Here is a 25,485-nt window from a genome sequence, read left to right as displayed (position 1 = left end):
GTTTTGAGATTTGAAAAAAATTGAGTTATTTATTATATTTTGTATGAAAATTTAAAAAAATTATAATAATTAGATGAAATGAGATTGTTAAATTTATTATAATTCAAGAATAGAATGTATCAATTTTGGTGATATGAGGTGCAATGTGTAAAACCTGAATTTGAGGGTATAAAGTGTATTTATTCAAAATAATAATAATAATAATAATAATAATAATGAGATGATCTTTTGCATATTTGAGAGTGAATACAGTAGTCCATATATTCCACATTCACACCAAAAATTAGTTATTCTATTCAGCAGTCTTATACCATACATTTGCTGAAAAAAAATATATATAGTATAGGATTGTTGAATATAATTATAAAAAAAAAATCAGGCAAAAGATTCAACACACCCACAAAAAAAGTTTTAAAAAAAATATAAAAATTATAAAGAATAGCACGAGAAAATCAAAATGAGATCAACTGATCTCTCTCCTATATATATAAAATTTCCTGTATCCCGAGAGAAGTAATCTTTGATACAATTGGCCATTCTCTTTTATATGATATAAAGATGATTAGGATGTGCAATAATAGATATCCCCACCGTGTACGGGAAGAGTTCATGCTTGTGGAGTTTTAAAAGAATTACTAATCCAATAAGCAATGATTAATTAGAATTGTAATGCTAAATACGTAACACTTTTTACAGCACATGTTATAAAATAAGAGTATTTTTGTAAAATACTTTATAAGATATTTTATAAAAATATTTCTCTTTTTAAAATATTATTATATAAAATATCGTGTGTTTATCATTTTTCCAATTAGAATATACCTATATTCTTTTGTAATTCTCTTGCTTTTCCCTTGGCCATAATTCCTGTATTTATTTAATCTTTACAACCACATCAACGTAAGTTGAAGATTTCTCAAAGTTTTAGTTAAATTTGAAGACTTTGAGTGTAATAAAGATAGACACATGAAATAGATTCTACGATATTTATTTATGTCCATATAAATGTTTTTTTTTTAATTTTTAATTTTATTTTTTATGTCTAGGAACATCTCCAAGGCACAGCCTTTCGAATCCACCTGTGCAGAATAAATTTCAATTCCGTGGACCGTATTCTCGAATCTCAACAACTTTTTCCTATAAAAAATTGGTTAAATTGTTGACTTTTCACTGAAGGTGTGGTCCCAAAATATTATTTACATCCATGAGATGTTAAATCTTAGACCTTGAAGTAAATGATATTCCAAGGCCAAGACCTTCACCACTTGGACTAACCCCCTCAGAGTTATTTATGTCCATATAAATATTACGAGACTTGCTTCATATATCTATATTTCTTAATTTGAGAGGCTCAAAATTTAAAGATAAAAAAATAATATTTACAATTTTAAAGTCGGAAAACTCCGTATACTAATTTCTAAAATAAATAAATAAACAGTTCTTCAACGTACAAAATAAATTTAACATACAAATAAAAAAAAAATTAATTTTATAATAATAAATATGACTTTAAAAAAAAATGTTAAAAATTTAATACTATAAACTATATGTACCCTTATCTGGAAATACACATACCAAGAAATTACGTAATGTACCAACCTACAAACAGACACATAAAAGCTTGAAAATGTACTATCTTGTAAAAGATGCTGAGATTTGGCTTAAAAAAAGAAACTGATTTGGTGGATCTAATCTTATCGTCCATTCATAGACTTGAAGTGGAGAGAGAGAGAGAGAGAGAGAGAGAGAGAGAGAGGGGTTCCTTTCCTTAATCCTACGTGTTCCAACATGGAAGCAGGAGTCAAGTCAGCATCACTGTAGATTCAGAGGACAGATTGCAGGCCGATGGCACTGTCTTCATTGCAAGCAATAAACAACAAACAAGAAAAACAGAAAATAATAAATAATAATAATAATAATAATAATAATTCTCATTAATTTAAAAACTCTAGTAGAGGGTGCCATATTGGATGTCACTTCCATCCAATTAAGTTTGAGATAATGTTTATTTTTAATTAATTAATGGTTATTATTAGTAGGATAGCAAAGACAATGGGCAGCAGAAGCAACAGCATTATGCACCAAACACCAATCATTCACACTTAGAACAACCCCAACAAAGTTCAATTTCCTCATCTTAAGGTAAAGAAAGCTCCATTATTAAAACTCCCCATCATTGGATTGTTTACTAATTCATCCCCACAATTAGTACCCCTTTTTCTCTTTACCATTGCATATGGGAAAAAAATAAAAAATCAAAGATGTATTTTTCTATGATCTTTCATAGGGAAAAGTGGCATTAAGATGAACCCAATCAGTTACATTTTTTATGCAAGTCCACTGGCATTTCATAACACAGATCATAGGTTAGGTTTTTTTGTTTTGTTTTGTTTTGTTTTGATATATTTGGAGACTGAGGGTTTATGTCAATCAGATCACATACCTTTGATTATCACAGATTATTAGATAGAATGAATGGCTTTCACGCAAAACTCTTATGACCTCATTTGCTCAATATGCCCTTGCATTGTTCATAACATTCATATGTTTCAATGATTTGTTTTATTTTTTATGTTTAAAAAAAAAAAAGTGGGTTGAAATGTCATCAATTTACGTACGGACATACATGCAGGTAGGTCTAAGGTAGGCAGGCACTCCAGGGAAAAGATTCGTAATTAGTGGCCCCTTATAAGGTCTTCATTCCCATTAATGCTTTAAATGCCTTCCTTTCCTAGACCTTCATATCCTTCAAATTCATTACAAAATACCTTTAGTTTTAAAGCAAATTTATAAAATCCTATAAATTACATTCTTATCTCACTATCATTCTATTATGATGAGGTGACATTGCCCATAATTTTTTTTTTAAAATTTTACTTCAAAAAATGTAAAGGATGATCAAATGATTCTAAAGATATCACAATTTATATAGTAGGATGAGAGCGTGACTTACAACATTACTCAATGAAAACTATTACTTAAGTTTATTTTTTATCACTATTAAATTCTATTATTGTATAAGTCTATGATAAGAAAACTTCACAAGTTTTTTTTCTTAGTAATGAAAGTTTAAGAAGAGAGAAAGAACGGTCGATAATTACTCTTTTTTTTTTTATGAAAAAAATGTTAGTAGCTATATATGTTAGAGTAATGTTATATATAGATTTAAAGTGTGCAAATCTCATCAGGTCGTTTGAAACAAAAAATAGAAGCAAGACCCACTATGAAAAAATAGATTTTTCATATAGATCATTTTTTTTTTCAAAGAGTCTGTCCGGATTTGCGCATTCTAAACTTGTATAAATAATTTTTCATACATCCCATTATTGCTTGCACAAAAATTATCCCCATATTTGCACTGATTAGCAGCATGCGTATATCAATTATACAAGTTTTGATAGCTTCCGTAGGAAAGAAAAACTTTCTCAAATGGGCAAATACCATTGACAATTGTCTTTAATTTATTGTGTTATAATTCTAAACAAGCTTCTATGATCGTTAAGCATGGTCTATTCAAGGCGTGAATCAGTCAAAATCCAAGAGTGGAAGTCCCTTACACTTCCTACGTACGGTTCCTTTCAACTTTTCAAGCCAATATCCATTTGGTGAAAAAATTATATACATAAATCTCACATTCTTGTACACCACTTAAAAATATGTGAATTTATTATTTTACTCTCATGTTTCATGAAGTATGAAATATGAGGATAAAAAAAGTAAAATCACATATTTTTTAAGTGGTATACAGAGTGTGAAACTTATGTATAACATAACTCTCAATTTGGCTCGTGCCGTTCCTCTTTCTTGTCTTTCTCTTAATTTGTTTGAGTTGCCCTTAAATTTGATTTTTTTTTTAAAAAATAAATTTTTAGCAATGTAGAGAACATGTCATTGGCATCGACTTACAAATATATTCATAATTTTCTCGTAATCACTATCAAATTTAACATAGTTTTGCCTCTACCTAGGGTGTCGATGGACAAAACTCGGAACAACCATCACACGAAAGATTATTAAAAAAAAATTATTAGAGTAATGTTAAATACAGTTTTAAAATATTATATTTTAAAATATCATATTTAAAAACTGCTAAAGAAAATTGAAAACCCTAATGTGACATAGTGATCGATATTGACACAACACATCAGGTCTAAAAATGACAAAATTTGACAGGGTTTCAAAATCACAATCTTAACAACTAAAGCAGCAATAAAAAAAAAATAATAATTTGGAGTCATTGGATTAGAGGCCTCAAAATTATCGTGCAGAAACAAAAAAACAAACATCAATGGTCATGCCCATCTGATTAGTGACAAAGAAAAGCCTACTCGGATTGCAGTTAGGCTTAAAAGTTGTATAATCGAATACTACAAAAAAAAGTCTTTGTTTGTTCAATACAAAGCAATGACAGATCTTCACTCAAATAAAAAATTATATATTCTTTATTTTATTATTCACAAATTACAAGAAGTTCAATACATTTTCATCATATTTTTTATTTAATTTATTTACATTACATTTTATAATTCTATCAATTTAATATTGATAATAATTATATTCTAATTAAATGAATATTAAAAAATTATATTTTCAAAAGTCATTTAATGCTAATAATAAAAAATATTTGATTAAACTCATATAAATTTCTAATTAGTATTTTAATGTTTGGTGAATCAATTACGGCTCTCCATCTTTGATCAATCCAGAAGTCCATCTTATTTTAGATTTGGTCAATTCAATATGGGATGTTTTTGACATCAATTATGTAAATTTTAACTAACTTTTCTATTTGGTCAAGTCAATGTGAATGCTTGGATTAACAACATACCATTCTAATATATTATATCAAAGCTTAATTTGGATATTATCAACACTAACTAAAGAAATCTTATTAAAGTAAACGTACAAACTGACACGATTTCATGTAATTTGTTAGATTTATTTACAATAAGAGGTAGTAAATCAAGCCATACTTTTTGAGTAGTTTTGGGGAGAAGTGAAAAAAGAGGAGTTTTGCCAACTCTTGGGACTAGACACTGAAAGCTGCAAAGACATTCATGGCTTTCTCCAAGATATGGGTTCTCTGGGTACTAGACTAATTAAATTTAGGCAATGTATTTGTCTATTGATCTTTTTGGTCGTAGAAGTACAAAGACACCCAGAAGGGAAAAGGAGCACCAGAGCCAAGGAAAAATGGATCTTGATAACAATTCAAGACACTGTTTGCAGCCTTGGAAGAGGGGCCATCAGATAGATAATCAAAACCCAGCTACGAGGCAAGAGACCTTTTGAGCCTTTGGAAAGCAACTTGACCATAAGAGTAACATCTCAAAATGGGTACTTTGGGACTTCTGACAAAATTCAGACAGTTTTAGGGACAAAAAAGCCTTGAAAAATGGATGGATACACTTTTAATATTTAAATAAATTACCCATAAAAATTCATTAATAAGTGGGCCGTGAGAATGGGCCCATACCTCACTCACCTGCTTAAGTTAAAAAAATATAAGAAAAATTAGATGCACTCCATTTGAATGATCTGATTAAATTAAATGGGAACTTAATTAGGGATTTATAACTAACTTTTTTATATTTATAGTACTACAAGGTGCAAATGATACAAAGCTGCACTTTTTCACGATGCTTAAAACAACCATCCATACACAAAAATACCCAGTCGTATCATGTATTGTTTTGTTACACAGTTCAGATTAGATAAGATAAGATGTTTTGTTGAAAGTTGAATAAAATATTATTATAATATAACATTTTAATATTATTTTTATTTAGTGATTTGAAAAAATTGAATTATTTATTATATTTTATGTGAGAATTTTAAAAAAATTATAATAATGAGATGAGATGAGATGAGATGGTTTCAAACCAGCCGAAGTTGTTCATATTGCCAAGTCAGGATTGAGCTCCAATGTTTTCATTTTGATATATCCACTGAATTTAGATTTGTTTTTTCTTGTTTGGAACTGGTTCATCCGTTTTTTGTCACTTTGACAAATGGGATTCCATATTAGCATTAGACTAGTAAAGAAGAAGACCAAGTGTCACAAATGATAAAAAAAAAATATCAAAAAAACTTTATGATTTGAAATTGCTTAATAATATTACTAATATAATATTTAAAACATTATTTCTTAATATGATATTAAATGATTAAAAGATAAGTGCAATATAATAAATAATTATTCAGTTTTTTGGTATAGTTAATTTAAAAAATAACACTTGATCTAAGAATGATAGCCATTCATCAATTGGAAGTGGGCAAGATGGTACTGATGAACTGTGATTGGTCTAAACCTTCGACCAGCGACTTATCGTGACCCGCCCAGAATGCCCATACATACTAAGACCTTATTCATACATCGAAGATAAAGAATCTTATTAAACTGTTAAGATTAGAAAATAATTAATCTTATTATGACTCGCCCAGAATGTCAATTAGTAAACATATTTTATATGCCCATTGTATTGGAGTTTTACTATATACAAGCAAGTTTGCGTACAAATCTGTATACTAATATTGTTGCATTTATATTCTAAATTCAAATTAACACTGTTTTCAATAAAATCTACTTTCTGACCAATCATATTGAATGTGTACGTGTATTAGTGCGCATAATCGCTTACACTTAGATCTTTCCTATTGAATAAATGTTGAACATTAGAAAATAAAGAATCTTATAAAAATAATTCTTAAACAATTAATTCAATTGATCTTAAAACACAACTTAACAGTTAACACCCTTCATGTCTCTTTATAGGTAATTTGGAGTAAAAAAGCTGGAAACTGGTTATAAGAGTCCATGATGCATCTTTTCTAGTTCCATATATTATCATTTGACTGGAAGTTGGAACGGTAGGATTGAACTGCCGTTTAGAATGTAATTCTTCTGTGATCTTCTTGAAACGACAACAACACTAGTACGCACGAAGTTTCCTAGAAGGAGGAACATGCATGATTTAGTATTTATTTTGTATCATAGCTACTGAATTTCCAACGTTAGATAGCAAATAAGAAGCTGTGTTAATTACACTTTATCCCCTCAAACTTTCATTCAATTTATAATGTGCTTCCAAAATTACTAATTACATCAAAGTGAACTCTCGAACTTTCAAAACTTTCTAATCTCCCAATTCCGTCTACCAGCAGCGTTAAATCTAACGGAAATTCATTGTAAAGATGTAATTTTTATCTAATTTATTATCATTGACCATATCAAATATAAAATAATATATGCTATCAATTAATAATAAATCATTAATCATTAAATAATTTTTTAAATTATTTTATACCTAAATTGCAAGCAAGTATGAATAATTTATGTACATAATGAAATTATTTGATATTCATTAATTATATATAAATTAATAAAAAAAATTATTTAATGATTTATTATTTATTATTAATTGATAACATATATTATTTTATATTTTATATAATCAATGACAATAAATTAGATCTTTGTAGTGAATGTTATGCACATAAGAAGCACGTGCATTGAATTTCTGTTAGATTTAATGTTGTTGGTAAACGGAAGGGGGGATTGGGAAGTTTTGAAAATTCGAGGGTTCACTTTGATGTATTTAGTACTTTCAGAAGTATATTGTGAATTGAGTGAAAGTTCAAAAGGTCAGATTATAATTAACCCGAAGAAGTTTCTTCTCATCTTTCTTTGACCAATGCGTATGATCCCCCCTATAAATTTATTCTATCAATAACATGGGTGACCAACATGGCATTGATTTTAGTATTTAAGTTCTGTAGAAAGAAGTTGCTCATTGCTCTAGTGATCAGTTGTAATGAGACTACATGCAATGACCTCTTCTGCCAGCCTTACAAGGAGTGCCTTCGGCTTCTTTCTTTTCTTCTTGCACTCGTCGATGGACTCATGATGTATTTATAAGTTTTAGAGGTAAAGATACTCGCAATAATTTTACTTCCATCTACAAAATGCTTTGCATAAAAGGGGTATCAACACCTATGTAGATGAAGAGCTTAGAAAAGGAGAGAAAATCTCATTGGAAATTCTCAAAGCCATTGAAGAATCGAGGATTTCTATCGTTGTACTTTCTAAACATTATGCATCATCAATATGGTGCTTGGAGGAGTTGATGAAGATTATTCAAAACAACTAACTGTTCTACCAGTATTTTACAAAGTGAATCCGTTGGTAGTACGGAATCAAGGAAAGAGTTTTGGAAAATCATTGGCTAAACTTGAAGAAAGGATCAATGATGAAATGAAGTTGAAGAGGTGGAAAGAAGGCCTAAAAGAAGTGACCAATTTAGCCGGGTGGCATTTAGGAGGGAAAAGGTAATTCAAACCATGATTTTGTGCCTTCATCAAGTTAATATTTCTTTACTTTATTTCAAATCCTTATGATGATACGTCCATAGACAATATATATCTTTGAATCACTAAAATCAACCACACCTGGCTTCTTCTGCAATGTTTTAGTCTTTTTTGTGTCATTATTTTGGATAAAAAAATACTTCAATTCTAAAATGAAAAGCTATGTAAATTCAGCCATTTAATTAAGCCCACCCATTTTAAGTAAGATATTTGAAGCTGCCTAACATGTAAAGATACTTGTTATTCATCATGACTCTTTTTTAGGGATTATATTTCATCAAGACCATACTTAAATTTGAAAACATTTAATTTATTGTAGCATTTAATATTATACTAACAGGGACATAATTGTAATTTTCTTAATTATAGGGGTCCAAAGCATGAATAAGAAAATACATTAATTTTTCTTTTCATGAGTCAAGTTGCTTCCTTATTTGTTGTTACTCCTTTGAATTATTTAAATAAAAGCAAATGAGTTTTTTTTTTTAATTATTATTATTAGTTTTTTCTTCTTCTTCCTTCCTGATGACCATAATCTCAATCAATGAGATAAATCAACAAGTCAAGTAGGGAGGTTTGGATACAAAAAGTCTTTTACTCATTTCATATCATCTCATCTAATTATTATAAATTTTTTAAATTCCTACACAAAATATAATAAACAATTCATTTTTTTCAAATTCTAAAATAATAATAATATAAAAAATTAATATTTTAATAATATTTTATTTAATTTTCAACTTTCATCTGAACTCAATTCACTATCCAAACTCCCATAAACCTAACAAACTTAAGGTTTAGGCCTAAATATATATATATATATCTATAAATATTATAATATCATTTATTGATCATTTATCGATGTAAATGAATATTTCGGATAGCATTAAATATTTAATAAATATTGAGAAACTTATTTTGTATGTTTTTTTCTCATGCACTCTAAATTCTAAAGCTTGAACATGAAGTACTCTAGTAAATTTTGGTCCTGTGGAAAGATATTACAAATTATTGAATGGTGCAAGATATATAGAAAAAATGCATTTTATTATCAAGTTAAATATTTGAAAACGATATTTTATCCTTTCCAATTTTCATTTGGAGAAAGAGAAATATAAATTTATTTGGATCATATTCCTAGGCCTCGTTTGAGAAATCTGACCCGCTTATTGTTTTTTATTTTATTTTATTTTTTATTGTATCTTTTGCATTGATAGGAAGGAGCCTGAATTTATCCATGAAGTTGTTCAAGTGGTCTTAAATGTCATACATATTTAAATGTTGCTAAGTATCCAATTGGAATAGAATCTTGCATACATGACATCAATGCTCTTTTGAGTATTGAAATAAATGACATTCGCATGGTGGGAATTGGCGGAATTGGTAAGACAACTATTGCCAAAGCAATCTATAACTTAATTGCTTATCGATTTGAAGGTACTTGTTTTCTTGAAAATATTAGAGAAAGTTCAAAGCGAGAGTGCGGTCTAATCCAAATGCAGAAGACACTTCTTTACAAGGTCTTGGGAGACTCAGATTTAAAGGTTGTTAATACTGATCAAGGAATAAATATGATAAGGAAGAGACTTTGCTGTAAAAATGTTCTTTTAGTTCTTGATGATGTGGATCAATTAGAAACATTAGCTGAAGGATGTGATTGGTTTGGTATAGGAAGTTGATTTGACATACAAGGCGAAGAAATTGGATCACAATGAATCTCTTCAGCTATTTAGTCGGCATGCCTTCAAAAGTGACAAGCCTGACAAACCTAATGATGATTTTGTTGAACTAATAGAACATGCACTGCATTATGCTGGAGGTCTTCCAATAGCTTTAACAGTACTAGGTTCTTATCTATATGGTAGAGATATACATCAATGGAAAGGTGTATTGTAAAAGTATCGAATAAGCCCTCCAAAGAATATTCAAGAAATACTTAGAATAAGTTATGATGGATTAGATAAAAATGAGAAGAATATCTTTCTTGACATTGACAGGTTGGATATGTCATTAATATACTGGAGGGTTGTAGCTTCTTTCCAAAGATTGGAATCAAAGTGATTATGGATAAATCTCTTATTACTAAGGATGAGTTTGATATATTGGTCATGCATGACTTAATACAAGATATAAGATATGGGAAGAGAAATTGTTCGACAAGAAGCACCCAAAGAACCTGGAAGACGCAGTAGGTTGTGGTTTCATGAAGATGTTCGATATGTTCTAGAAGAAAATATGGTAAGAATCACATCATCCACAATTGCCCAATTACAGAACAGATATAGTTTTTATGTGCATCTTGTTTTTCTTTATTAACAAGTAAATATGAAGAAAGACAATGCTGACAAAATTATAAAATGTGGAGTCTTATTCTTGGTATACTTACCCATTGTTGTTACTAAGGACAAACAAAATTGAAGGCATACTGGTAGAGCTGCCGAAACGAGATGTCATACGTTTGGGTTCTAAAGCATTCAAGAAGATGAAAAGGCTTTAGATTGTTTGTCAATTGCAATGCATTATTATTTGGGGGGCCTAATGCATTTTTGCGTGGCTTGATTTATAAATTTTACTGTCGAAAACTTGAAAAATTCATTTAATAGGGGCACCTTGAGAACCTTAAAGGAGGCATTGTGTTTCCTGGAGATACGATGCCACAATGGTTCGACCATCAAAAGAAGACTTCAAATGGTGTTTCATGTGAAATAAATATTGAGGGGCCCCTATATTTGGATGAGAACATAGGAATTGCTTTGTGTGCTGTTGTTATTGCACTCATTCTTGCACTTAGAACACCACCCTATTCGTATGGAGATCATTGTCAATGGTATATCAAGGCATACTCTATACCGATCATCTCATGAAATGGGCTCAGTTCATGTATGGCTGGAATACTTGTTTCTGAAGTTTTCTGAGGTCCAAGGGTACGTTAATCTCAGAGTTAAGTTTTATTCTGGCTCAAGATCAAAACCAGTTCTCTTTAAAAGTTGTGGGGTCCCCATTTGATACGCAAGCATGAAGAGAATGAGGATGTTGATGTGCATTTGGACAATGAAGTAGACAGGGAAATTACAGATCAGGTAGATTTAATGGAGGATATCCAACTTTCTAAAAGGAATCATGTCGATGATTATAGCAGTTTGGAATCCACAACAGAAGAGGCGTTCATCAATGGTGGGAATCAAAATTTCTGAGTTGGAGATTAAGCTACTTGGTGAATCTTGAACTAGACCAATCCAATCACTTCCAAAGCCGAAACTTACTAGCTTTACTTCACTAGTCACCTAGCTGCTTCTTAATTTCCTTGTTTGGAATTGGGTCAAATCTGTTTTTGGTCAGTTCTATGCCATTAACGATTCTTGAAAAGTGTTGTCGTTTTATGCTGAATTTGTGGTTGATAATTGTCACTTTAGGACAGTTTGCCCCAAAATATACTAAGATGGTGAGTAGGGATGTGAGATTCTCTGGCTTGACGTACATTACAGCAAGTGAAAGTCACTGGTTGCTGCCATGGACGTGGGTGAGTCTTGGTGCAACTGGTATTCTGCTTCTGTTTGCCAACTTTGTCATATCCTCAACACTAATTGATCAATGAGAATGTGCCCATGGCTCTTAATCTAATGGATTTAAGTCAAGATTTTGTAAGCACTGGCGTTGGCTTCTTCAAAAGCTAATGCATTTTCAAAATTTGAAGAAATGTAGATAAAATGGTTTACATTGGCTTCTTCAAAAAGTAAAAGTTTAAACCATGAGTTACAGTAATTTTAAGTATATCTTCAAATTTGAAGATGTACTATTCATCTTCAAAATTAATATTTTATTATAAAAATGATCCCAATTGCTTTGCTTTTCAGTTTTCAGTTTTCACAGTTTTCACTTCCCTCCAACGCCCTTTCACTTTTATTTTTGTGTTCCGTTTTGAAATATGTGAAGGAAGAAATATTATTATTAATTAACATATAGTTAGTGTAATTGTAAAATATAAAAAAATTAAAAATATTATCATTAAAAAAATAATATTATAATATTATTTTGACTAATCCAATGTGAAGTTATGCCTAGAGAGATTTTGAATTTATAGAAAATATATACTTTTTATCAAATTTTGAAGATAATTTTAATAAAACCAATATTAATGCTCGATATAAGATTGCAGTTGGCATTCCCAATTAAAAGATTTTATTTTTATTTTTTTGAAAAAAAAAATCAAACTGTAACATTTCACTACTCAGGGTGAGTAAAAACCCACTGCACAAAAAGGCAGCTTAGACAGCATCATCACCTGTTACTATCAATAATACATATACCTCAAATATGGGAGTTATGGGCAGTGGGCACCCATATCTGCAGGATATTCAAGTCCTATAAAAAAACTTATGCTTGTTTCAGAACCAATAATTCAAACCAAATCTCCATTATTTTCCTGTTCACACTTCCTTTATTTAAGTTACCATATCTTTTTTATAATTTAATAGTTTCGCCTTTTTTTCTCCTCAACTCGTAGCATATTTAAGACATACTTAGAATATAAACAAAAATTCCTCTCTTCGCTCGAGCAAAATTTGTATCTCAATTTGTTCAATAAAATTTTTGAAAATCAAAATATAAAATTTTCTAGTTTAGTTAAATGGAGTATTTTTCAACTCTATGGGATTGGCCTAAGTGGTGAAAACTTCGGTAATTCCTCAAGATCCAAGGTTTGATACCTCATGTATGCAAACAATCATTTGAAACCAAACAATCATTTGAAACCACATCTCCTAGTGAAAAGTCAGTGACTTACTCAATTCCGTGTATGAAAAACTTCTGAAAATAAGGTGCACGGAACTGAAATTTAATCTGTACAAATGGGTCCGAAAGCCCTGCCTTAGAGAGGTTCCCGTAAAATAAAATTAAAAAAAAAAAAAGTGTTTTTCATTTGACATATGAAGTATCATTCAACATTATGTTTGAAAGGAATTTTCAGACACTGATATAAAGATGGCGGCAAAGCAACATGCTACTCAAAACATTTACAACTTGGTTCCTGAGTGGAATCTTGCAGTGGAGGAGGGAAAGGTCGAAAGAAACAAGCAGGAGAGGTTTCGGAAAGCCACAGATACAATTCAAAAAGCTTGCATCTAGCGTTACTCTTTCTGCCAAAACCATGCCATTGCTACCATTAATTAGTTCTCGACTTTCTAAAGATTTCCACTTTAGGGAGTGACTTGAAGGGTAGCTCTTCTGGAGAAAGTGAGCAGAATTACCATTAGTTCCTTACGTGAAGGTCAAATGGATATGCACTGGGGGCCCTACGAGCAAACTCGAGCTCTTTGTCCCTCCCTCTCCTCCATAACCATCATTGATGAGTTCGCATCTCTCTCTGCTCGACATCTTTTGTAGGGAACAAATCCCTTCTTATGGTTGCAGGGGCTAATCATCCTTCTCTCAACAAGAGTTTCTTGAGCCTCAGAATCAACACCAACTAAATTCTTCTCTCCATTTTCCACTTCATTAATTATTGCAGAGTTCGAGCCAGTACAAGATTTTTCCTTCCCAATATCCCTCTCGTTCGTTTCTTCTTCAACACAGTAACCTGTAGGTACTTGAACTGAGGTTTGGTTATATGAGGGAGAGCAATAAAATGGCAGACCTTGGTACCGAGTCCACCATGGCAGAGAAGCATAATGGTTGGCTTCTGCAGAGTCGGTGTTCTCTTTTCGATGTTCCATGCGTCTATCTGGGGCTCGACATGGCAATGATTCACAATTATAATTAACAAGCCTCTCAGTATCAATGTTCTCTGGACTCTCATCAGATGGCAATGACTCACTATTCTCTGACCCTGAAGAACATGGTCTTTGGAAATCTGTTACCACAACCGTCCTTCCAAAAAGTTTGATGCTTGTAATGGGTGCTCCTGTGGCTTCATCTCCCATGTTGCCTAGAGTATCCTTGGAAGCTAACTCCAATTTCTGTACATTCATAACGAGAAGAGAGAGTCAGAATTTTGCCCAGCAAACAGGTTAACAGGAATCATCCAACTTGGACTTAGTTGAAGGATAAATATAACAGTTCATTGTACCATGGACAAAAAGCACTGAGGCGTTGATGAAAAAGGATCTTTTTCTTCTTGGACAGTGGAATTGGATGTCATGTGTACATTCTCCTTCTCAACAGGTGAGGTGGTACTTGAGTGCATGTCAGTTGTGCAGGAATTAGGGGAAGAACAAGCATTGAGCTGCTCTGAAACTGCAGACCCCAATGAATCTGACCCAGATGCAGAGAGAACTGAAGTGGGAGATTTGGTGTCTTTCTCCCCCACCAATAAATTTGGAGATGGAGACCTTTCTAATTGATTTGTAACTGATATCCCATTAAGGGAATCAACTGATTTACGTGGATAAGGATGTGAGGGTTTCTTCTTTGGCCGTGGAGGTGGTATCTCAACTGGTTCTATGGTGTTTTCAGTGCTACCACTGGATGCCCGTACCACCTGAAACCAGCAAGCAAAAAACAAATTAATGCGGAGGAAAGATGCCAATTAGACAAACCCACAAACAAAGCTGAGCTACTGTAGTTTATGATCAAATGTGTGCATCACAATAGTAACTAGACACTGAAACATAATCATTTAACCTTAGAGAAAAATTTTTGAGCATGACTTCGGATCTGAACTGCAGTTTTGGTGCCTACATGTGCTGCATAAAATTAAGAGTAACTTCAATCTGATTGGACAGCCAACAGACATGAGAACTGTTCCAAGCAAATCATCATACACCAAGCTTACCTTCGATTTGACGCCAACCACGACCAAACAGCTTCAAGGCTTCAAGAAACTTCCGATGCTCTTCTTCTGTCCATTTTTCTCTTTGTTTAACGATGGTGTAGGGTTTCCTTACCTGCTCAAACATGAAAGAACAGATGAAAATAATTAAAATCACAAGTTATATGTCCTTTGGCGAATTTATTCCCAACGAATGAAAGGCTGAATATAAGGTTGCAAAGAGAATAAAACCTTAGGTGTAGCGTAATCCCCAAATGAACATATCTCCTCCTTCTGGACCACTGTTTCAGTCTGTGCAGAGCCATCAGAGCGGTAGTTACCAGCTGTTACAGAGGCATCTGACGTTTTTCCTTCATCCTGCTGCTAAATGCAAGTGAAGAGTAATGTAATAAGTTTCCTTCTCTTCAAAATTGGAATCAATTTAATAATTCTTCTTCATTGCAAAACTTAGTAGCACCACGTTACGTGTTTAAAAATGAACACTTTTCTTGGTTTCTATGCAATGTATTCTATCTGCATAACAGCGAACTCGAGGTCCCAAAAGAGTCACTGCATGCTTTTACATGCAATTGTTCAAAAGTGCATCTGCTTATAGTCAATGTTTGAAAACATTGGCTTCCAATAGAAGACAATAGCAGTTCTCCACTCATACTATGCATAAGAAGTCTAAATTTTTCATTCCTATGTTGGTGATATAAATAGATAGGGAGTGAGAGAGAGGGGGGAGGGAGGGTGGAATGGCTGTAAACTCCGGAAAGGAGGTTTGTTATTTGAAACCTTTCCTTTCTCAATCTATAGTTATAATCCTTATATTCATCCTCAAATCAATGAAAAGAGTACTGTGGTTCGAACTCAAATATCCTAATTAATATCCTCCACGAATGTGATCGCCTACTCATTATTCTAATTGAAAGGATAGTGAATCTAGTGCTTACTCCGCACAGCCAGAGCACTTAGTACACGGCTTTTATGCCACTGCGCCTGAAGCCTAAATAACTTTGGATCGGAAATCCCCATGCCATTTCCATATATTCGAGTCTCTACAAGTAAATTGCAAAAAAAAAAAAAAAAAAAAGGCAGTCATTTTGTCTTTTCAACGAACCCCACCAATTCCCTGCCTTTGCAAATGGAAAAAGGCTGACTCTTACCACTCAACACCACTTTTTAACCGAGATACATATCCTTCTCCTTGTTTCTATGAGATAAGCAGTAAGAGACCGATATAAGTTTCGTAAACACATGCACACGACAATTAAGTAATGGCAATATATACCTGAAGAGTCATTGCCACAAGATCAGAACTAGCCTCTCTCACACAGAATCAGTGCTAAGTTCCCAGAGCTGCAACAAAAACTTACAGCGGTCAAACACACAAACAATAGATACTTCCACTTTTCCCTCAATTCTTCTCAGCAAAACAGAAATCTTAAAATTAAAAAAAAAAAAAAAGTTCAAAAAAATGTAAATCAGAAATTCTCAATTGGCTCAATCAGAACCTACCGTCGGAAAATCTTGGGAAGCTGATGTTCCGAGGAAGGAAGAATCCAGGACAGAAGAGTTCAGATTCCTCGAATTTCCCTCTTGAGAAAACGGATCGCTCACTCTGCTACGAAGGGAAACGGATTCCCGAATCCCCCCCCTTTTTTTTCGCCGGGGATTTAAAATCCAAGAAAGGATGAGAAGGAGAAGAGCAGATGAATGAATCGGGAATACGGAATAGGAAGAGATAAGACTCAAAAGAGGAAAATTTTGCAAGTGTTTTATAGAAGGGGAGGACGAAGAAGGAGAGGTCGCCACGTCGGATGCTTTTTGGTGGATTCCAGAAGGGGGCCGTGGAATCTTGTGGCTCAGAACGCTCAACACGCGGCGTCCTCTCGTGTCGTCTCTCAGATATTTATTTTTTAGAAAAATATTATTATGAATTTTATAATCATAATTTTTTTTTTCATTTCAAATTTGATATAAATAATTATTTCAAACTAATTAGTATGATGAAAAAAGTGATATTAAAAATAAAAACTTACACAATTTAAAAATAAATATTGTATTTATCTCTCTCCCTCCAAATAAAAACTAAAGCTAGAACAATAATTTAAAGATATTTTCTCTCTTTTAATTAATTAATTTATTTGCAAATGTTTGTGGACGATATGGACTGCATATGGATAAATAAATGAAAGAATAATGTTAGATATCAATTTTAAATATATAAATTTTGTATAAATATTTTGTAAAAATATGAATTTCATAAAGAAAAATATATATATTTTTTTAATATTTTTTCACATTGAGATCTTTCAATTATAAACTAATTGTGAAAGGCTGGCTTGTATAGAAAAAATTCTATTCATCATTTTTATATATCATATTTTTTATTTTTTTCTCTTATTAAATATGTTGTATATGGATTATGAGTAGAAGAATTTAATTAATTTAATAATAATAAAATAATAAAATAAAAAATATAATATATATTGTGTAGAGATGATAAGTAACAAAACTCGAAACATATATATTGGTGGAACGAATGCTTAATTCGATTTGGTCGCTCACAAATCTCATTCTCATTAAATTTTCTCTCTCTATCCATACTTTTTTTTAAAAGAAAAACTAAAATTTTCTATAACATATGATGTTATAATAAAATAAATATAAAATGATTTATAGATTTAAATAATAAAATAATATTATATACAATTATAAAATGGACAAAATCCACGCACTCGCATTGGGAAAAAATGAAATCCACTTTTTGAGAGATTCTCCAATGGATAAAAGTGTTATTATTATTATTATTATAGATAAAAATAATATATATGTTTTTATTATTTGTAGGAAAGTAAAATTCGAATAATTATTAAATATTCATAACATACAGAGGCGTGACACTCTGATTATTTATTTATATATTTATATTAACATACGAGAATACGATCGCCATCAGTACTCCAAAAACCTTAAAAAATTGCCATCCACAATTCCTGCTGGGTTTGGGGGAAAGGTTGGTTGTTTGTTAGTTTGGGAACTCAAATGCACTTACTTCACCCACACGTAGGAACTGGGAAGAGGGCTTCACTCTCTATAATGGTTGTTACAAGTTTTAAATAAATAGTTCTTTATAAAAAAAATATATTTCTATTAAAAATTAGTTTTTTTTTTTTTTTACATTTTTTTAATATGATGTCTACTTTTATATAGAGACGGTACAAGACTTCCTGATTTGATTTATTATAATATTAAAAATTTATATTTTAATTATATTTTATTATAAATAATTATAGCTTTATTTATTCTTTTTAATTTTTTTTATTTAATGGTTAAGAAAATGATTATTAATAAAATTAAATATTTTTAATGATTAAAGATATTAAAAATTAGTGGTAAAAAAATTGTAAATCTAATCGTTACCATTTTATTATTAAAAATCATTTGTTGTTGACTTTATCTATCTTTCTTGTTCCCTTTTCTCAGTCAGTCAGTCTGTCTGTCTGTTTACTGCTATTAATGCCAATTTATTACAGGGTTTGCTATTGGTGCTTCTTAAACCCGTGCACCACCGAATCACATGCATTTTCCCAACGGCCAAACAAAGTTTTTATTTTATTTATGCTAAGAATTTTTCTCAGCCATGTATTTGTTCTTCCACATCTTAGATTCATTTGGGGCCTCTATTTTTGTTCCTCTTTTCCCCTACCCCTTTTTTAAGTGACCCGTCATCTTACACCACTATGTACTTTATATATTTATGTTCCTAACAATACCACTCATGATAGATAGTATTCTTTTATAATAAAAGTTTCAAATTTATATATATATATATATATATATATATATTTGATTGTCCCATGTGGTGGGAGAATCTCATTTCTACAATGCTTTTAAAGGGCAAACATTTAATGTGAAGTGGAAATGAAATAAATATTGTTAAATTAGGCTTTAAAAATTTATTGGATATAATATCCTATTAATAAGTCAATGAACAATATTGAAATATTGATGAAAAAGTCAACTTAGTTTTTTTACTTAAAGGTCAATTTATTTTTCAAACACCTTAGATATTAGGTCTCGTTTAGATGTTAAACTGAGTTGAGATGAATTAAATTATTTATGAATAGTAGTGAATTCTGTAGAACCTACTTAAGAAAAATTTAGGTGTGTTTAGATTTAAGATAAGTTTAAATATATTTATGAAAAGTTGAAAAAAATTATGAATTCTATTTGTAAAGAAGTGTTGAGTTGAAAAAACAATGTAGGTCCTACGTGTAAATAAATTTTGAGTTGAGATGAATTTAGTGATTTGAGAGTTGAGTGTTTGGATGTTAGACTCAACTTAAAATTAGACTGAACTAAGTGATAGACAGTCCAAAAAGTTATGGATCCCATGTGTAAAGAAGTGTTGAGTTGAAAGAAATTGTGGGTCCTACATGTAAAGAGATTTAGAATTGAGATGAGTTTAATGATTTGAGAGTTAAGTAGTTGAATGTTAAATTCAACTTAAAATTAGACTGAACTAAGTGATAAACAGTCCAACTTCCAAACGGAGCATAATATAGATAAGAATGTTTTATTGTTAAAGAAAGCTTTGGACTAGATTTCTAAGAGTATATAATAAATAGCCATTTTTAATAATATGTTTGTAAAAATTATAAATGTCAACTGTTTAATTAAAAAAAAAAGGAATATTACTATTATAAGTCCTCTACACCATATGCCATAATTTAATATAAAAATTCTTATTGGACCAAAATAATATAAAAATAAAATAAAATCTAAAGGGATCTTCCTTCTCTCCGTTGGCATCTTCTCCTCGTATGTATGACAGAGTGGTTTCTTTACTTTTAAAGTAAATTGGGCCAAACTTATTTCATCACGTCATTTTAGTTGAAAATTGAAGGAAGTTTGGGCCCCAAGACCCCAATTCATGGGCTTCGGCTGGTTTCTCTTTACTTCAGCTTATAGCTCAATTTCATATGGAAACCTTCCACTCCACTCGGCATAAAAAGTGTTGGTATTTTTATTTTTCATATGCTAAAACATAGACCCATATCTTTATTTCATATGCTCGAAAAAATGATTGCTTTCCATATATTAAAAACAAGAGAAGCACGAAGAGATCCTACTAAAATAAATTTATAACTGTCACGACTTCATATGATACATTAAATTTACTTTATAATATAAACAATTTTACAATCTAACATATCATATCAAGTGAGGGTACTCTCACTACTATTTTTTATTTTATTATTATTTTTTACCTATTTTTCTATTATTCATTATTTTTTATCTACTTTTTACTACTATTCAATATTTTATTATTAATTTTTCATTAATTTTTCACTACTATTCATAAATATTTTCAACACTTCTCACTACCCAAAAGCACCCATATAATTATTTGGAACATAATAGACCCATAAAACATAAGATTGCTAGCATGTCACACTTGCACATTCCAAAAAATAAATTGTTTAGTTTTAAAATTTCTTGAAAATAGGATATTTTTGAAAGTTGAAATGGAGTACTTTTCAGTCTGAGAAAACAGGATGGAACCCACTACTGATGTGAAGCAACGAGGCAATCCAGACCATCAATGTCTGACCCGACTTCTTAACTTTTCTCGCTCCAACCATCTCCTTCCCCCCATACACACAAAACCCAATTATGAGAGAGAGAAAGAGAGAGAGAGAGATAGAGATTTGACACAAGAACTGGATAAAAAAGACGAGAATGATTTGGATTGAAAGAAGTCCATGAACTTAACTAGAAGTCAATACCCGAACCATACTTTTTTCTTGCTGGTGTCGTACAACACTGGGGAATGAAGGACACAATGGAATGCAAACATGAAAAAAAAAGGTTGCAAAGTGGAGAGAAACCAGGCAGGAAAATGCAAGTATGGTGCGTTCTTGACTCCCTCTTTTTACGATGCACTCTTCCAAGAGATAAATAAACAAACACCAAAAATAAAGATCAAAGCTTTGCCCAAAAAACTGAATTTTTGTAGTTGGTGTGCAGTGTAACGAACCTTGGCAGCCAAAAAAGCAGCAGCAGCAGCAGTAAATAATCATCTCCAGCTCTTTGATGCGAGGGCATTCAAATTCAAAATCCCAACTAACCCATAATACTTCTCCAGCATTAATGAATGCAAGCCCCCCAAAAGCACAAAGAGACTCTGAACCTTTCTGGTCGGTATATTAAAGGGATGGTAAGAGCCAAAAAAGAATAGTTGTGAGCAGATTAAGCAGATTCGTCAGGAACCAGGACAATTCAAGGCAGCCTTTATTTGCTGGACAGTGGATCCGATAAGGTTATTAACAGTAGTCACCGACTCCAGGTTCAGCTTAGCAGAAGGCAGGCTGCTCACTAGTATTTGAAACGCCACTGTAATCAGTGAACCCCCAAACCGACTCATCATGGTCCCGCCGTGTTGTGAGCTGGAACTTGTCGATGCGCCGTCTGCCGGTAGCAGGTCGGGACGGCCGTCAGGTGAAATGGCGAACCCTGATGGTAGAAGAGGAATGTAGGATGGATCTTCGCCGCTCATTGCTATGTTTATTGCAGGAAGATCAACTGGGCAGTACACCACTAATGCACCTGACGAGTCTATGCAGCTCTCTTGAAGTATCAACATGTTGTTTTGGCTAGTGTTGAAAGCCTGTTCCAGAATTTAATTTCATAGTAATAAAAACAGACTCGAATGCATTGAATTACTTTCAACAAAATCCATTCAAGCACTTACTCGAAGCACAGATATACAGTTCCCTGGATGGGACCCATTTGCTATATGGGCAACCTCTTGCACGCCATTGCCATTGGAGAGAACATCCCACTGAAATAATGAATAGAACGAAGCAATGTAACAATTACTACATTTTAACTAAATGATATACTCCATAAATTAACAGGTTTCCAACGTTTTATCAGTACCTGGGCTCGGGTTCTTTCATCCTTGAAGAAATTGAAGACATTTTGTGGTGAAACTGGAAGCCAAATTGTAGTAGCCGCACTGAGAATCACTCCATTGGGTTGGCCAGGATCAGTGCTCCTATGGACACTCACTCGAACTCCATCCTCATTCATCCCAGAAAGAGTTGTCCACCGGTGGCTGTTAGAAGTGCTAATGCTTGCACAGAAATTGTTGACCATTCTTTGGGCAAGTTTCATCATGCTTCTCTTACCATCAGTTGACGGAATCACTGGAAAACAGAAGATAATGTATAAGAGGTTTTTTAAAAGAAGATGATTTAAGCATCATTGAAAATGTAGTGAAAGCTTACCTCCCCCAAGATCCCGTGTAGTTGAAGTGCCTGTCACCATAAGACAAGCAAATCTTTCACACATCCTGCAAAGAATAGCAAGCCATCTTTCTGCTCCAAATGCCAACCCACCGTGAACAACATCTCTATAAAGCCGATGAGTTGGGGTTTTGTCTTCAATTTCCACATGCTCCACCCAAGTAACCTGTTTTCGCATTTTCCAGGAAGACCGAGTGAAAACTATCATAGCGCTTACTGTGGAGAGTGAAAACAACACATTTGGAATGTAGAACTAAAGAAAACAACACATTGATTAATCTGACAACCTTGGAGTACCCATTAGGCATGCCTTGAATCAAGCATCCGGAGGGAAGCCGGCGACATTGAGGAGAAAATTGCTTCTCACGGGGGAAATCATAAGAAACATCTACAATTGCCCACAACCCTTGTTCAATTTGCTGACAATAACGGAGGAAATAGAACTCACGAGTAGATACTAGTGGTGAAAGCACCTGCAAATCTTCGTACATCTGCAATTACAACATTAATGTGAGAAAATCTTCAAAATCTAGCATAAGAGTGCTGAAATCGAATTAAAAAGATTGATGAGACTACTTCCTAGTTACCAGTTGCAAAGAGCCACTATGACTACCCAACATTCCAGATGATATTACTTCAATTGTCTTTCCCAGTGAGACTATTGCGGGAAATAGCTCCACCCACTTGTGCTACAAACCCAAAACCAGTCATCACTTCGATATGGTAAAAATTCAAGATATTTGGGAATTCCAATTAGCAGTTTTAAGGGTACTAATTAAACGAAGAAAGGAACTTACTGAGTCCATAAACATATCAACCAATGCTAAACCATTCATGATCACAAGTCCAGAATCTCTAGTTGCCTCGATCCTCGAATGGGGGTTTTTTAAGTTAGTATTAGCCCTTGGAAAAATCCTTTCATAGGTTTCAAGATTAAGAACATCCCTCCCATCAGTTGCTGATTTCATCCACAAGGGTTCGTTAGTCTGCACAAGTCTTAACAATTCTTCCATGGCACGAGCAGCAATATCTGTCATGAGAGACCTGTCCATGTCCGAAAGGCGTGGCTGGAAAGGCAAACTTGGTACTGTCGAGGAACTTCCGGGAAGAAGATCGATATCAAGGGAAGGACCACCAACCCCTTGGCCTTCAAAACTTCCCATTGACAAATCAAGTGAAGAAACATGAATTGGCTGCACTGGTGGGAGTTGAGAAATTGGCCTCCCAATGTACTTGGCTGCAATGCTAGATACTCTATCAAGCTGCATGACAAGCCAACCAAAAAGATGCCAAAACTAAATGAGCCCAAATGAAAAGCAAGATTCAAGTTCAAGTATATATGAAAATAGTGAGAAAGTAAGAAGTTGAGAAATCGGTAACCTCTTCTTTCAAATGGGCATTCTCTATTCGAAGTTTTTGCTCATCGAAATAGGAATCTTCGTTGACTGGAGGGCCCCCGCAAGACGGACAGATGACATTTCTGAGTGCCTCTCGGATTGCTATGTTCTCGCAACGGATCTTGTCGTTCTCTGCTCGGAGATCACAGTTATCAGCTCTTTCGTGTTGGGCCTGATCAATGAAATAAGCATATATAGTAACTTCATAGAAAGAACTTTACCTGGTAAAGTGAGAAGAAGCATGTGTGTGAGAAAGAGAGCAATACCTTCATCTGGGTCCTCCGGTTTTGGAACCAAAATTTGATCTGGCGAGGAGCCAATCCCAACTCCCGACTTAACAGCGACCTCTGCTTCTCATCCGGGTGAGGGCACTCCTTGAACATGCTTCATGCCCACAAAACGAATGACGAAAACAAAACGATTCAGAAACCCATCATAATCATTACAAGAACAAACGCAAATAGCGTTTCGTAAAGCGTCATGCAAAGCCAAAAATACAAGGGCTTACGCTTCGAGCCTCTGAATCTGGTGCGCTGTGTGACGATGGTATCGCTTCTTCCTCCCCTGAGGGTCGGAGGAGGCATCGCGGTCTTCTCCGCCTTCTCCACCGCCGTACTCCATATCCTTCCCTACTCTCTCTCTCTCGCGCGTGCGCGCTCTCTCTCTTACCACCACCACCACCAAAACAACTCCCTCGCCGTCTTCCCATGGTATCCGCCAAGATGCTGCGCAGGTGAATCGCCTACACCCCCTCTCCACCGCATTACAAAATATACAAAAAAAAAACAGCAAACAAACAAACAAATAAACATACGAAGACTAGAATTTTGGGTTGTGTTTTAAGGAAATACGACTTTGGTGGACACAGAAAGCATATCGTCTGATGAAGTCAAACACCACACAAAAAAATACCAATGAACCGTTCTCTCTCCTACGATGAAAAGGGAAACAGCCGAAAGGAAAAGCAGCAAAAGCATATATATATATATATGGGCATGATTTGGGGGGAGTGAGAGAGTTATGGCGGTGAGACAAAGATGAAATCTTGGGGCGTAATTAAGGATTGAGTGAGGGAGGCCAGAGGACCGAACCGAACCAGGCCAGACCAGACAACCCACTAAACAAGACCAGCCGGGTAGCCAAGCCCCCACACCCTCATACCCCTCCCAGTGCTCAAAACACCACACCCTCCTAATATTGTGTATATCAAAACAGTAACTGACTATCTTTTAAAAGCATTGCCTCTGATAACACGGAGTTTGCCTTATAAATTCTCAACTCACCCTATTCGAGATTCTCTCTCTCTCTCTCTAGCATTAGTATGTAGTGTGGTACTGGTAATCTGGTACAGTCACGGCCAGGTGTGCAGCAATGGAGCATTTATTAGGACAAGGTCGCCGGCGACCGTTTCCATTTTGTGTACATTCCCGGGCGAGATTTCGATCTTGTAATGACAAAAAGTGTCCATTTTTAACCCTATGTTTTGGCTCATCACCATTAGAATCTGTCTTTATTTTTCTCTTCTCACGATTCCATTCCTGTACTCAAGTCTGGGGTTCTTTACAGGCTCTACTACTATGGAGTATGGATGCCCAAAAGTCAAACCTAGGCTTTTACAATTTCAAGCGAGAGGGGGGGCCATTTCTACTTCTGTGAA

At 33.3% G+C, this 25,485-nt stretch overlaps 2 protein-coding genes across 3 annotated transcripts; both read right to left on the bottom strand.

Moving 5' to 3' along the window:
* Nucleotides 1-13,159: 13,159 nt before the first annotated feature.
* Nucleotides 13,160-16,867, bottom strand: LOC108993213 (protein REVEILLE 7-like). 2 transcript variants are annotated; one of them, XM_018968044.2, is made up of 7 exons: nt 16,634-16,867; nt 16,407-16,474; nt 15,365-15,496; nt 15,137-15,248; nt 14,986-15,047; nt 14,432-14,842; nt 13,160-14,321 (listed from the first exon to the last, which is right to left on the bottom strand). In XM_018968044.2, the coding sequence occupies exons 2-7, from the start codon at nt 16,416-16,418 to the stop codon at nt 13,659-13,661; spliced, it is 1,392 nt and encodes a 463-aa protein (XP_018823589.1). In that variant the 5' UTR covers nt 16,419-16,474; nt 16,634-16,867; the 3' UTR covers nt 13,160-13,658. The 2 variants fall into 2 exon arrangements, with proteins under 2 accessions (XP_018823589.1, XP_018823590.1); XM_018968045.2 differs by having other exon boundaries at nt 15,365-15,493.
* A 3,648-nt stretch (nt 16,868-20,515) lies between these two features.
* Nucleotides 20,516-25,403, bottom strand: LOC108993026 (homeobox-leucine zipper protein HDG11-like). The gene is made up of 10 exons (XM_018967789.2): nt 24,337-25,403; nt 24,095-24,212; nt 23,812-24,000; nt 23,229-23,693; nt 23,019-23,120; nt 22,719-22,922; nt 22,414-22,597; nt 22,064-22,332; nt 21,876-21,965; nt 20,516-21,791 (listed from the first exon to the last, which is right to left on the bottom strand). The coding sequence occupies exons 1-10, from the start codon at nt 24,447-24,449 to the stop codon at nt 21,387-21,389; spliced, it is 2,139 nt and encodes a 712-aa protein (XP_018823334.1). The 5' UTR covers nt 24,450-25,403; the 3' UTR covers nt 20,516-21,386.
* Between the last annotated feature and the right edge of the window lie 82 nt (nt 25,404-25,485).

This window comes from Juglans regia, chromosome 15 (genome assembly GCF_001411555.2).
Source record: "Juglans regia cultivar Chandler chromosome 15, Walnut 2.0, whole genome shotgun sequence".
Lineage (NCBI taxonomy): Eukaryota > Viridiplantae > Streptophyta > Magnoliopsida > Fagales > Juglandaceae > Juglans > Juglans regia.
Note: the sequence above shows the minus strand (reverse complement) of the source record. Positions and strands in the feature narration are given on the sequence as shown.

Coding starts and splice junctions, on each gene's coding strand:
- LOC108993026 (XM_018967789.2), bottom strand. CDS start 24,449: ATGGAGTACGGCGGTGGAGAAGGCGGAGAAGACCGCGATGCCTCCTCC. Junction 23,694..23,811: donor ATGCCCATTTGAAAGAAGAG/GTTACCGATTTC, acceptor CTTGTCATGCAG/CTTGATAGAGTATCTAGCAT. Junction 23,121..23,228: donor TTGATATGTTTATGGACTCA/GTAAGTTCCTTT, acceptor TTGGGTTTGTAG/CACAAGTGGGTGGAGCTATT.
- LOC108993213 (XM_018968044.2), bottom strand. Junction 14,843..14,985: donor CTCAAAAATTTTTCTCTAAG/GTTAAATGATTA, acceptor TGCTGGTTTCAG/GTGGTACGGGCATCCAGTGG. Junction 14,322..14,431: donor CTCAGTGCTTTTTGTCCATG/GTACAATGAACT, acceptor ATGAATGTACAG/AAATTGGAGTTAGCTTCCAA.